At 48.9% G+C, this 14,847-nt stretch overlaps 1 protein-coding gene across 1 annotated transcript in view; it reads right to left on the minus strand.

Annotated features, from left to right (window-relative positions):
• Mtor (mechanistic target of rapamycin kinase) overlaps nt 1-14,847 on the minus strand; it is a 111,151-nt gene that overhangs the window by 94,077 nt on the left and 2,227 nt on the right. The window contains exons 2-11 of the mRNA XM_041643029.1: nt 13,990-14,165; nt 13,291-13,399; nt 12,448-12,680; nt 11,605-11,805; nt 10,263-10,397; nt 6,378-6,653; nt 6,186-6,294; nt 2,326-2,512; nt 1,385-1,513; nt 315-559 (exon numbers count right to left, since the gene is read on the minus strand). Coding sequence (XP_041498963.1) covers nt 315-559; nt 1,385-1,513; nt 2,326-2,512; nt 6,186-6,294; nt 6,378-6,653; nt 10,263-10,397; nt 11,605-11,805; nt 12,448-12,680; nt 13,291-13,399; nt 13,990-14,151 — 1,786 coding nt within the window. The 5' untranslated portion in view covers nt 14,152-14,165. The remainder of the gene's footprint in view (nt 1-314; nt 560-1,384; nt 1,514-2,325; nt 2,513-6,185; nt 6,295-6,377; nt 6,654-10,262; nt 10,398-11,604; nt 11,806-12,447; nt 12,681-13,290; nt 13,400-13,989; nt 14,166-14,847) is intronic.

Below are 14,847 nucleotides of genomic sequence, written 5' to 3' on the forward strand. Positions count from 1 at the left end.
AGAAACCCCTGCCATGCATTTTAAAGCAATAAATCAATCCCCTCATGGCTGCAGGTCAGTGAGGAGGAACAGAGAGCCATCCTGATGTGTAATTCTTTACACATGCTTTTTCTGAGCACCATCTGTCCCAAACACATCATGAGATCAAGCACAGGGCAGGAATTAAACAGGTCGAGCCTGGGAAGGAAGGGCCGCTGTGCATCTGGTACCCTGCTGTGATGACTCTAAACACTCAGGAATCTAGACACCCTCATCCCTTTCTCAGGGCCACAGCATCCCTCAACACTTCAGCAAGAGCCACTGTCATTTCTTACCTTCGAACTCGAAGCTTCCCAGGGTTCGTAGGGCAAGAGTAATGCTGGCCACATCGCTGGCCTCAGGGAGGGTGGTAAGGCCAGGGGAGGCCAGTTGGTGGGCCAGGCCCTTGGGCATGCCTGGGTGTCGGAGGGGTTTGTGCATAAGGACCAGGGACAGCATCTTCAGGAGCCCATCCTGGATATCTTTCTTCAGCTGCGGAATCTGCCGGCTCAGGTCATAGAGCACAGCAGTAAGTGCAGGGCTGCGGAGGAGGAAAGTAGTCAGGACGTGGCCAGGGCACGGACGTGGCCAGGGCCCGGAGCAGACTGCCACTACAAGGCCAGAGTGTGACACAGTCTGCTCTGGGCAGGAGGCATGGGCCCTGTCCCTGGTTAGTCTCAGAAGTGCTGCACAACCCTGGCCTTGTCTCAGATTTCAGAATAATCTGCCTATTTCTGGTTTTCACCAGAGACCTTGTACAATGTAATTCAGCCACCAGAGATTGAGTCTCAGTCAATGACCAAGAAGCAGACAGAGACCATTCTCCTTATTTCACAGGGAAAGGAAGGACGTTTTGAGAAGCTAGCAAGTCTCTCTGGCACTAACACCGACCGCAATCACGCACTTACCTAGTACTCCCTATAGCCTTGTGTCAGGGCTGCTTCCTGAACTCTTTCACTCAATCTCAACAACTATCCTAACAGTAGAAAGAGTTGGGTTTTTTTTTGTTTGTTTGTTTTGAGACAGGGTTTCTTTGTATTGCTTTGGAGCCTGTCCTGGAACTAGCTCTTGTAGACCAGGCTGGTCTCGAACTCACAGAGATCCGCCTGCCTCTGCCTCCCGAGTGCTGGGATTAAAGGAGTGCGCCACCACCCGCCCAGCAAGAGTTATTCTCAGACAAGAAGAGAGAAGCAGCTGAGTCAAGATCACACAGGAACTAGCAATGAAGCTCGGATTCCTAACCAAGCTGGTGTGTGTAGCCTCAACCAGCCTGCCTACCGAATTTAATACCCAACTAACCTGCCTCTCTCTCCTAAGCCAGACCCCATTACTGAGGCTGGGTGGCCACTGGGCCTCTGGCACACACCTCAGGCCCACTGCTAACATGGGCTCCAGCAGCTCCTTGATGTCCTGCTGGATGCCTGGCCCCATTGCTCGCGCCAGCATGCTGATGCACGTGAATACTGTGGCATCCACCTGCACGGTTTTCTGCCTCCTGGAGAGAAATAGAATGGCACTTTAGACATAAAGACATTCATAGTGTCCCACCTCAAAGTCACGTTGGGACCTGAAGGGCAAGTTATTTAGCCAGTGCTGGCTACAAGAGCGTGTGGCGATTACTGCAAAACTCTTCTGGAGCCAGTCCATCAGTCGCTGTGGGTGTGTATTTAAAACACTGCTCCAGCAGATGGCAGTGCTGTGTCTCACAAAGGGGCTCTTTCTCTGAATTCAGGAAGATGCGCCATACTTAATATGAGGCTGACTTAGTTGGGAAGCTAAGAGGCATGCACATTGGGAACCAGAGGGTAGGGTATCAGTATCCCATGGGAAGACGTGTCTCCCTATGATGAGAACGCTGGGTTTCAGGACGGGTAGCTGTGAATCCCAGAGCAACGCTTGCTGACAAACACACAGAGAAACAAACATAAAGGCTCAGTGCCATTGACACTGACTTCTCCATCTGGCAAGACGCCAAGGGTCTTGCTCATATATTCTGTGGTGGAATGACTTGTTACACCTGGTGCTAAGGAAGAGTTGACCATCTGATCTCTTCAGTTCTAGTCAGGGATTCCTCCACAACGCCGGAGAATACCATCCTGGACATCCAGCATGTTCTCAGGGTACCCCCTTTCTAAATACTCGGACAGTCATTGCACCTGAACCTGAGCTCAAGTGAAAAGGGACTGCCGTTCACCTGTCATACCTCAGAGTGCAGCAGCGGGAGAAAGGGCTTAAACTGTGCAACGGATGGATTAGCTTACTCCACCTCAACAGAGAGCATGGTGACACCCTAAGAGAGGGGCTTACTTGTGGGCAAAGTCCTTCGGAGGCAGCGCTGCTCGGATGATGTCCAGTACACGGGGCAAGTAGACCTTAAACTCGGACCTCACGGCCACAGAAAGCAGCCCCAGGGCCTGGAATGCTGCAGTCCGTTCCTTCTCCTTTTTGACACAGCTAAGGACATGGTTCATGGTATCCTGGAGGTACTGAGTATCTAGTACAGAGAAGACAGCACATAACCAAGGTCAGAGACCCTAGACAGCACTCAAATTTAAGTTACAGTGGCCAATGGGGAGATGCTAAGAATTTAAAGGCTAACCCTTAGAAGACATCTCATGCTTGGCAATCACTCCTCAGGTGTCTTTGGGAATAAGGAATGTCTTTTGCTTTTCCCTTAAATAATAAAAGCAAGGAGGGCATCTTCAGAAGAGTACTTTATCTCCCTTAGTCCAATCCTTTTGTAATTATATCCATATGTGTGTGGGTGAGTTGAAGTGTGTTTGCCAATGTGCATTTGAAAGCCAGAGAACAACTCATGGAAAGGATTCCTTCCTTGCACCATTGGGCCACCAGTGGCCATCAGGGTCAGTGGCCTTCAGGGTTAGTGGCAAGCACCATTTCTGTTGAGTCATTATTCTAGATGCTCCATGAGTATTACTCTGGGGAAAGAGCACACAGTTCGAAAACTGCTCTTGAGAAGCAGAGCTTGGTGGATCTCTATGAGTTCAAAGCCAGCCTGGTCTATATAAAGTTCTAGGCCAGTCGAGTTACAAGGTGAAGCCCTGCCTCAAAAAAAAGCTAAGGGCTGAAACAGCTGACTTCAATTTCCAGCATCTACACCATGGTTCAAAACCATCTGTTACTCTATAGGCACTAGGCACTCATGTAGTGTAAAAACACATGCTGGCAAAATAGCCAAATACGTATTTTTTTTTTAAAATACCAAAATCCAAAGTAAATAGACTAAAACATTAAGTCTTGTTTAAAAAACAAAGAGATACACCAGGTGGTGGTGGTGCACATCTTTAATCCCAGCTCTCGGGAGGCAGAAGCAGGCAGATTTTTGTGAGTTCAAGGCCAGCCTAGTCTATACAGCGAGTAGCAGAACAGCCAGGGCAGTTATACAGAGAAACCCTGTCTCAAGAAACTAAAAACAAAACAAACAAACAAAAAAAAAAATCAAAGAGATTAATCTCAATTAGCTGACAGTGTAATGACAGTGAAAGTAATATTAAATATTATTTACAATTAATGGGCCATTCCATTCAGTGTAGGCCTGAAAATCTCTCAGCTATTACCTGAAGATTTTTACTGTAGATACATCAGAGTGAGACTTAAGAAAACATCTGGAAAGCACCTGCATCTTCACTATGTTTATTTACATCAGTAGCACGCAAGAGCAGGTGTTCCTGGGTGCTTGATGCTGGAATGCTTTTTTTTTACGAACCAAGGGATTTTCTGATTCTCGGTTTGGCTTCTCCTCTGCCACTGATGGTGAGCCTTAGGCACAGTGGCAAGTCACAGGCCTGTAAGGTAATGTTCTGATTTATTTGTGTTATTATGCCCAGCTTTTATTTTTCTCTTTTACATTTTATTTTCAGGGTATTTTTTGCTCTTCCCAGAGCTCCCACCATTGGGAGGCTTAGGCAGTGACTTCCACACTGTGAGTTCAGTAACAGGCGGCCTGGAGGTGTACGATGATGGTGGCTCTCCAGTCTGAATGTCACTGGCGCATTTTAATGTGATGTTTAACAAAACAGTGACCCTGCATCCAAAGAATACACACAGGGCCTTTGTCTTTGTATCCTGTCGCTAGGCAGTCCCCTGGACACACCATGGTAACTGTTTCTACAGCACATCAGACTTTGATCAAATTTGGCTTAAGTTTCTTTTGAACACAGACTTTCAACCTAAGACCATTTAAAGCTCTACTGACCAGGGGTGTGTCTGGTCATTAGGAAAAAGAAGAGCTGCTGGTGCCAGGAAGGCAGAAAGGAAAATTTCAAAAATAATGGGTGATTCCATCCTGTAATTTCTCCTTGGTTCAGCAAGTTTACGTGACAGTTTGGTCCTTATCCAACACACTGTACTTGTCAGGCCTAGCCTGCTCAACAACTCACCCATCCAGACACCTGACCCCCACTGGCTTTATCTGGCCTGGATGGCATGGGGGAGTCCATGTTGGGAACAGCAATGCTGAGGGTCAGGCTGACCTTTCCTTTACGCCACTAGATCTTACTTAGTTCTGAACACTACTCAACACAGGCAGCATGCCACGAAGAAGTACAAAGAGATGCTTGAGACAAGGGCTCACTCTCACCAAGTAGGAGGCAAGGGAGGGACATTAAATACAAACAGGCAACTAGAGTATCATCATGTGTACCTCCTCATTTCCAAAATGAATCTGAAGTAGCTCCAGGAGGCAATAATAATCTCATAACGGCTTCCATTTACTGGGACTTACTCTGCGCCAGGCACTATCGAAGGTGCTTAAGCATTCATGCTGTTCATTCTGGGAGGCAGGGACTGTTGTTTCATGTTCACTAGTCAGGAAGTGGAGGCCCACAAAGGTCAATAACCTATCCCAAACCGACTCCATCACCAAAGCTCCCGACAGCTGAGGACTGTGGTGGACAGGAACAGCTCCAGCCACAACAGCTGGGAAGGCCTCATGGGAAGGCCTGCGTCTGAGCTGGGTAAAACTCGACTGACTGCAACTCAGTGACTACTGAGGACAGCACGGCATGTGGAAATGCGCTGTTCATCACCTGTGGAGACTGCGCTAACTCCCGCACGTATCTTCCGTGCAGCACCGCCCATCACCTGTGGAGACTGCTCTAACACACACACACACACGCACACACACACACACACACACACACACACACACACACACACATGTCTTCCGTGCAGCACCGCCCATCACCTGTGGAGACTGCTCTAACACACACACACACACACACGCACGCACACACGCACGCACACACACGCACACACACACACGTACACACACACGCACACACACACGCACACACACACACGTACACACACACGCACACACACATACGCACACACACACGTATACACACACACACGTACACACACACACACGCACACACACACGCACGCACACACACACACGTACACACACGTACACACACACACGTACACACACACACGTACACACACACACACACACGTCTTCCGTGCAGCACCGCCCATCACCTGTGGAGACTGCTTTCACGCACACACACACACACACACACGCACACACATGTCTTCCATGCAGGTGGAGTGGATGCTCGATGGTCACCATGGGGAAAACTCAGGTCCCTAAGCCCACTCTGCCCAGACAGGCATTGTTGACAGTATGGACCTGAAGTGCCCTTCTGCGGATCTCACTCTGAGGCCCAGGTGGTCTTAAACTTTAGGTGGTCCCCATCTCAGCCTCCTAAGGCTTGTGAAATAGGTGTGAGCCCCAACACCCAGCACAAGAAGTTATGTGTGCTTAACCCGATGACATGGACCACAACTGACCCTTTGCTACACATTGTGATTTTTTTTTTTCTGAGCAGGGTATTATGTAGTCCAGGCCGGCCTCAAACTCACTGAATGGCCAAAGATGGCTCTGAACTCCTTATTCTTCTGCCTCTGCCTCCAGGTGCTAGGGTTATACATGTGTACCACCGTCTGTGTGTACCACCATTTGGATTTCTATCAGGTCTCTTCACAGAAAACGAGGAAACTGGATGGGCAAAGTGATCAGAGACTAGCCCTCATGTCAGCGCTACTTTGAGGGAGGCAGACCCGACTGACTCTCTAGGACCAGCGCTTCCGTCCCTGTTTGATCATCCTAAAGAGGGAATGTCTTCAGAGGACAGCCTCACCTGTGAAGGCAGAGGGTCGGAACGCAGCCAAGCGGGGTAACAGATTAAGGATTGTCATTTGGATCAGTGAGTTCTTGCTGCCCCTGCATTTCAGCACCCACTGGCACACCTGAGAGAGGAAGGATACAGGGTTGGCAGAGGAGCGGAAGGTGTGGGATGTGGGGAAGAAGGAAAAGGCCTTTTGCCATTTACCTGATCAAATTTCTCTTCCATCAAGTCCCTGCAACAGCGGCTTTCCACCAAAGTGGATTTGGTAGGGCTGGGGGAAGCCCCGAATCCCATGAGGCCTTGGTGGGAGCTGTACCCCAGCAGTCCCACCAAGGCATTCGACTGCTGGGGCTGCACAGCCTGGAAACTGGTGAAGGGGGTGATGTGTCGGGGCTTTGTCCCGAAGCCCATCAGGTCTTTGCAGTACTTGTCATGCACCAGCTGCTGCTGGGTGATTTCCTCCATCTCTTCTCTCAGACGCTAGGCAGGGCCAAGGAGGGAAAAATACAGTCACTTTGGCTTATGAGGAGCATTTACCCTGCACACAGTGAGTCTGCAGGGTAACATTAGGCAAAAGACCACCTTTTACTGAGCAGGAAAGAAAACTCCAGGCTGGAGTTCCTATGTCCAAGTATCCCTTGCAGGTTCAAGAAGGCTGAATTGCGAAAGGGAAGATAGCCCAATGCTGGTACCCTGCAAAGAACATTCTGATCTCTTTTCCTGAAGCTGAGTTTCTACTCAGGCAAATCATTTTCTCAGAATCCTCATTCTGGGGGCGGCATGGAATAAGGGTGCCTGCAGTGCTGGTCTGTCCTCTATTGAAGGGAGGCATCCCAACACATCCTCCAACAGCCTCCAGCTCTTCTCATACACACACTTTCATTTCCCAGGAAGGCTTGCTACTCTTACCAAAGTCCCTAAAGGACCACCCCAGTCCACTTCTCTATTTGCAGCATCTGATACACTGTCATCTCTTGCATGAGACCATCCTTGTTACTTCTGCAAACCCCACACTCTCTGGCCTGTCTTCCTCCTTCCCAGCTGCTCCTGTCTCCTATGGTTGCTCTGAATTTCTCAATTTCAGGTTCACAGACCCCATCTCTTTTCATCTACATCAGGTCATGTGAGTTCTTGCCCGGTCTCATGATGTAAATCAGTACCCCCACGTTCATTTCTCTTAACTAGGTTTCTCCCCAGAACTACTCACTAGGTCACACAGATGCCCAACATGTGTCTCAAACTTGTGCTCAAAACCACCTCCTTCTCCTCATCCTGTTTTCCTATCTCAGTGCAAAGCAACTCCATTCTCCCAGTTACAAAACCAAACCCTTTGACTTCTCTTCCTTCCAATCTATCCCACATCCAGAGTCCAGCCACTTCTTGGAAATCTATAGCTCTAGGAAGAGCTTCAAAGATCTCCGCCAAGTCAGTCGTGTTCCGCTCTTTAAATGTCTCTTATTACACTGTGTGTTTGGAAATGAGACGATAACTTGTGAGAATTGGTTCCCCGCGTACATCTGGGTCCTGAGGAACTAACCCAGGTTTTCAGCCTTGCTAGCAGGCTCCTGTACTGCCAAACGAGCCATGCTGACAGCTCTGCAGTTCCCTCTTAACCGAATTTGCGGCTTCAGCCCTTTGCCCTCTGATAATCCCTTCTCAACAAAGGGCTCTCATGAGTCTAAAGCCACCCATAGGGGTTAAGGACCTAGATGGCTCAGCCAGTTAAGTGCTTGCTGCACAAATAGGAGGACTTGAGCCCAGATGCCCAGCACTTGTATAGCCAGTTGGGCATGGCTACATGTGCCTGCACTCCTAGTGCTGAGGAAGCCAAGGCAGGAGCTCCAGAGATCACTGGGCAGCTAGTCTTGCCGAATCATTGAGATCCATCGAGATCTCATTCAGTGAGATACCTTGTCTCAAAAAAAAAAAAAAAAAAAAAGCAGAGTAATAAAGACAGGTACTCAGCAACACTACAGCTTCCATAAACCTCAAGCACATAAACACGTATGCGCATGCATGCGAAAGCAAACACTCACCCACACAAATAAATACATTAAAACAAGTGTTTGTTTTGCTTAAGTTACTTTTCTTTTCAACATCTACCATAGCCTACCACTGCACACAAAGTCCACTCAATGGCCTCCTACAACCTGAGCTATCCTCCTGGCCAGACCAGGTATTCTCAGAGCTTCTCCTGCTCACCTGCCCAGGCACAGGGGCATTCTGGCTGCTCTCCTGGAGTTGCGGCATGCTCCTGCACACGGGCCCATCAGCTGCCTGGAATGGCTTTCTGCCTACCCCCTTCACAACTGTGTGCAAACACATCGGGTTTTCTTCACTCCATAGCACGTAACTCCATATAGCTCATCACAGTGTGTTTTCATCTACACGGGCACGCTCTCCCTGGCTACAACACGGCCTGTTCTGTTCCCTGTTCTTGCTTTGGCTCTCAGGGCTCACTATCGCTGGTACACACTAGGTTCCCCACTAAAACCTGGTGAGCAGGAGAACACAGAATGGGCATAATCCTGACATTTTAGGAGGAACCTGTAACTCAAAAAGCACCTCTGTGAGAACCTTTTCACTTATTGCTGACACCTTTATGTGTTAGGTGACATCATCTTGTTTCATTAGGAGGAAACAAAGGTCCCAGAACTGTCTGGACTACAGTAGGACTCAGGTAGAGAAATTTCAGAGTGCTACCACTTACACCATATCCACCAGGTATCAGAGACTGCACTGAGCCCTTTATATACATTTAGAAACCTCTCAGCCGGCGGTGGTGGCGCAGGCCTTTAATCTCAGCTCCAGAGGCACAGGTAGGCAGATCTCTGTGAGTTCGAGGCCAGCCTGGTCTACAAAGCCAGTTCCAGGACAGCCAGGGCTAGACAGAGAAACCCTGTATTGAGAATCCAAAAAACAAACCAAAACAAGACAAAACTATAAACCTTTCAAGTCCAGCACAACGGGGAACAGTCCTGTGCAAGGGGAGGAACAGGGGGCTTATGTGAAACACACAGCATCAGAAGTGGAGGCAAACGTGTCCTGCACTCCATGTGCTGCCCTGATACAACACACACAACCACTCTCTGTAGTCAGGGCACCCTGGGTGAAATGCCACACCAACAGATCCTCCCAGGAAGTCTCATAGGGAGAGTTTTACTCCAACATATCCTGCATCCTGTCTCCCCAGTATCTATGTCACTACATCTAATTGAAGCCAGCCAGGCTATTCTAGGAGCCCCCTGTGGCAACCACCAGAATGTGACCTCAACTACAAGAGCCTAACTGATCCAACAGGCCCTGGTGCTGCTCAGAGTTCCATGGCCAAGCCTGTGCCATGGCCACATGGGCTGCTCATGGCAACTACAGAAGGCAAAGATGCTGTAGCTTGCTTGATCCTGGATGACAAAGGCCTCCTCTCATAACCCCCTTTGGCATAAGGACCTCAAAATGGCCTCGCATAAAGACAGAGACATCCAGTGTGTTTTTTCTCTTTTTCATTCACGCCAATGTAGATTTAGCCCTTCCTGTTTTCTCATAGGCTGCAAAATCCTTCCACCTTAACGTTAACAAAACCCTTTCACCTTAACTGACTTAACTCCTAACTCTGACTTTATTCCCACCTCGCCACACACTTGATCCCACAAGCGGGCAGGTGTCAGAAATTCTTAACACCCTATGAATCCCGTGTATAACACTGACGTCTGTGCCTGCAATAAGAATAAAACTGCTGACCACAGTGAGCCTATTAACTGGACCCCACTCCCTCTCTGACACCATCTCCTCTTTCTCCTCCGCTCACAATATACCAACCATCCTTCCCATGTCAAACTCTCTCCCACCTCAGCCAAGAACACAGCTCCCAGCCAGCTGCCAGCCTCATTCACATCACACGCCTCTCAGGAAGATGGCGCCACCTCAGGGAAGGCAGGCCCTGAGCTCCACTTACCCTTCCAACCCCATCCCCACGATCTTGCTGCCTGCTTCATGGGTTTTCACAGAGCGTCCTGCCATGATCTTATCTGTTGCCCGCTGGCGCAGCGGCACAGGACCCTGGCCCCCGGTCCCCAGATGACCGTGGCTCACCTCTCCCTCCATGCTGCTGATGCGGACCAGCTCGTTGAGGATCAGCAAGGCCCCGTGGATTCGATCGTCTCGATTCATGCCCTTCTCTTTGGCCAGGGTCTCATCAAACCCTTTCTCTGCTTCTTCAAATGTGTGCTGAAGAGAGAGGATGCTGTTCAAGGATCAACACAGGCACTCCCCCCCCCCCCCCCCACGAGGTTCAGAGGCAACCCAGGGGCTGCTAGTGCCATGTGTCAGCACTCACACTGACTTAGAAGCTCTTTTGTTTAATTTAGCTCCAAGGCTCATGCCTTTGCGTCAAATGCCACTGTCACATCCGACAGCTACATAAAACAGGCCCAAAGGAATTAAGTGACTTGTCTAATGTCATACATCTAAGGCAAGAAGGCAGGCCAGGTCTCTCTTCCCATGTTTAGAACTCCTGTGAAGTCCATTTCCTTGGCGGCAGCTATGGGCCCAGGGCCCAGGGCTCAGGACGCTGGATTGGAGGGAGCTAGCCCTTTGCAAACTAGTAGCAGCTGCATTCCCTGACTCACAGACCCAGTTTCTACATTTTAACAGCTCCTGATGTGAAGGCAGCAGATACCAAATATTACTTTATTTATTTTTGTTATTGTTGTTTTGAAACAGTGTTTCTTCAGGTATCCCAGATGGGCCTTGAAGTCTTTTTCTGTTTGTTTATAGGACTTAATCTTAATCTTGTTTAATTATATTTTGAAGCAAATATGATGTGGGCACTGCTGGCAAAATTGCAATTATCAAACATTATTTGCTTTTGTTTTTGAGATAGGGTTTTACTATGTGAACCTGGATGGCCTGTCTGATTCCCAAATGCTGAGTAAAGGTACGAGCCGTGGCACTTGGCCAATACGTGGTCCAGAGGCTGGGGATGTAGTTCAGTTGGCAGCGTTCATCTAACATGCAGGAAGCTCTGGGTTCAATGCCCAGCACAGCACAAAAGTGGGCATGGTGGTTTGTGCCTATAATCCTAGCACTAAGGAGGCAGAGGCAGAGGATCTCAAATTCATGGTCAGGCCCCAGTTCTTATCTTCTTGCCTCAGCTTCCCAAGTGCTGGGATTATAAACGTGTGCCGGCCACAGCCAGAGGCCTTGGATCATAGTCTAACTGACACATTTTCTTTCTTAGGAATGCATAAAATAATGGTGTGGCTACCAATGTGTCTTTACTACGAAAGTGCCATAAAGTAACCAGTGATTCATGGTGAACAGAGAAAAAAAAAAAAACATGCAGGCCCAAACAACTGTGACGAGGCTCCATGGCCAGCCACGATCCCCAAGCAATAGTGCTCTGCTATTGGCCAGTATGGAACCATCTCCTCACCCTGTACCACTGAGGCTTCTGCATCTCCTTCGGCTCCCGCTGGGTGGTGAGAATCAGACAGGCACGAAGGGCAGCCACGGCTCCCTCTCGGATGGCCTGCTTGGGGTCCCACACGGCCACAAAAATGTTGTCAAAGAAGGGTTGCACTTGCTGGAAGAAGAAAGTGGGGACGCTGATGGCCAGCTCACGGAGAACGAGGACCTGGGAGAGAAGGGCAAACACAACTCTTATTGCTACCAGAACTTTTGTTCTCTCGGGACACTCCCCTGCCATCCTGGTGTGTCTCCCTGCAATGCAAAGCAAAGCCTCATCCTCCTAACTGGGAAAGCCTGGTGCCAGGAGAGGCAGAGGCAGACCAACCAATCGTCTCAGTGCTTACACCTGGCTGCTGACACAAAAAATGCTGGCACCATCTGAACCCACACCCAAACAGACAGGGGTTTGATGCTTTAACACTAAGCTAACAGCCTAGAACTATACCTGCAAGCCAGAATAGTCAATAAATATTTACTGGATGAAAACACATGTTTGATATTCAATTTTGTTACTATTTTATTTCAGAGAAGACTAGTGTCCTTAGTAAGGCTGCCCTGCTACAAAGTTGTGAACGAAAAAGCCATTAGCCAGGGTTAGTTTGTGCTACTTCCTTGAACCAACTGGAAAGCAGCTGGGGATGCTTCCAGCTCCACTGCACCCACTACCAGATGTTTTCTCAACCAGACTGACTCTCCCATCTCATACCCCGGAATCCTTTTCCCAGAACAAGCTTCAGAAGGAAGCAAAGCACAAAACAGTGCCCACTGCTCCCCAGGCCTGCCTGGGCTTAATCCTATAGGCACTCACAGCTGCGTGTCTCCGACCCTCGTTGCGGTCAGCACCCAGCCATTCCAAGGCTCGTTTCACTTCAAACTCCACATACTCAGCAGTGAAAGTATCCCCGGCCATAGCAAGGCGGCCAATGGCCTTGGAAGCCATCTCCATGACAACTGGATCACTTGAGGGGAGGAGGTTCCGAAGGTAGTTGGCAAATCTGCCAATCCTGGTGGAATTCCCACCTTCCACTCCTATGAGGCTGGCTAGAAAAGAAAGCAAAGGTGACCATGTGATGCGTTCTGGGATGCATGTGGCCTGGAGCTGAATGCTGGCAAGTGAGCCCTTACTTCACGCTGAACGCATTTCCACATGTAAGAAGGAGATTTTTCATTTGAACCAGGAGATTGGCTCTTTGTGCCATCTTAACACATCTGCATATCTTCCTTCCAGGAGAGAAAACTCTTCAGACTGAATGACAATTTACAGGGTTTGTGACCAGCCTCAGGCAAATAGCAGCCATTTCTATTTTGGTATGTGTGGGCCCCACTGTGACAAAGCCTGCTCTGTGTGACACCAGACCTGCCAAAGGCAATCTGGGGCAAAAGAATGAAAACCTGGTTTCTAGTCTCAAACCCGGCAAACCAGTTCTGAGATTCGGTTGTTACCTCTAAGAGTGTGTCTTGCCTGCATCCCAGGGCTTCTAGAATCGGCACTCGGTATACAAGTACTGAAAACCACAGGCTCCTTGACAATCTTTTGAAACAAAGACGAACTAGATGCTACCCCTCAGCAAGTACAGACAGGGTACAGTGAACATGAGATGACTTGTCCTGTGTCCCTAAGGGCTGCTGCGACCAGAAACTCTGTCCTTACCGATGGCCAAGATGCCACCTTTCCTCTCATTGGCATCTGAGCTGGAAACCAGTTCAAAAATGTGATGGTTCAGCTGGTCATAGAAGCGCGTAGACTCCTCTTGGCTCATCTGCAAGGGAAGATGTGAACAGAACAGGTTGTTACCTTCCCACTGGTAACCACAGTGGTAACAGCTGGCAATTTCGGATTCGGACGGAGGGGTGGCGGGTACAGTTCAAACCAAAGGCAAACCTATTCCCCATTTCCATAGCTTTAACGTGAAGAGCAACTGATTACATGACCTCTCTTGTTTATTTAGCAACTACTTCCTGATTCTCTACTCTATAGGACAGCTTGTCTTAAAATCATCTTAATCCCAGGGGCACAAGGGTGGACAGGTCAGTGTCTTTGACCTCAACTGTGGTCTCTGTTTAGAAAGTTCCAGACCATCAACTCTCCCAAACACTGACAGATATAAAGAATTGAAGGGCTGGTATTAGGGGAAAACATCATAAAAAATAAAATAAAGAACCGAACTGTGACCACAAACATGAGCAAATCACAGAAACGTGAAATCGCTGCATGGGAACCCACACGCTCTCAGAACATGAAAGCTGGTATCCTTGCAAATATCATTGAGCTGCGGCAGCAATCTCAACCAGCAACGGCACATCGGTCCCAGAACCCAGCAAAGACTAACCCCAAGCACACAAGACCAACCTCTCGAAGCTCCATGGTGACATAGTGCTGCAGCTCCTTGGCCGCTTTGGCTCTGGTCTCCTCATTCCGGCTCTTCAGTCCACTGGCGAACTGCTGCAGAACGCTCACATTGCTAGAAGTGGCGGCACTGGCGGTGGCCGTGGTGGGACCTGTCCCCAGCATCTTGCCCTAAGGTTCTTTGGAAAAGAACATCTTTCAGTATCTTTTTCCCCCCTTTTATTTATTTGGGCATGCATGTGCACACTACAGCACATAAGAAGTTAGAGAACAACCTGCAGGAATTAATTCTCTTCTTCCTCCACGTGGACAACTCAGATTGCCAGTCTTGGCAACGAGCATCTTTGCTCCTGAGCCATCTTCTCATTCTCAGCCCCTTTATTTTTGTTTTTTAGTCAGCCTTATATTCTCAGCATGACTTTGAACTCACTATGCGACTGATGGCCTAGAATTGCTATCTCGATTCCACCAATCACTGGGATTTTAAGAGTGCTACCATGTCCACTTCATGCAGTGCTGGGACTCCAACCCACGGCTTTGTGTGTGCTGGGCAAGCATTCCATCAGCCAAGCCTCAGCCCAACCCATCTCTCAGTACTCTATAAACCATGTATTTGTGGCCTTAGTACTAGCACAGGTCTCTACGCACTCATGACAGGTGCAGGTTTCTAGAGGGCCAGACGGCAGACTGAAGAGAAAACTATCTGGCCTTGAATTCTGCTGCAAAGTCATACATGTATCTTAAGACAGTCAAGATTCCTCAATTTCCACAGCACCGCAATAGAAGGACGACAGTGCCTGACTTGTGGGTTGAGCTGAAAACTAACGGGCTTAGAGTATTTCCAGAAAGTGCGGCACACAG

Source organism: Microtus oregoni, unplaced genomic scaffold (assembly GCF_018167655.1).
Source record: "Microtus oregoni isolate MIOR12 unplaced genomic scaffold, Mior012 000081F_ref0000091, whole genome shotgun sequence".
NCBI classification, from domain to species: domain Eukaryota; kingdom Metazoa; phylum Chordata; class Mammalia; order Rodentia; family Cricetidae; genus Microtus; species Microtus oregoni.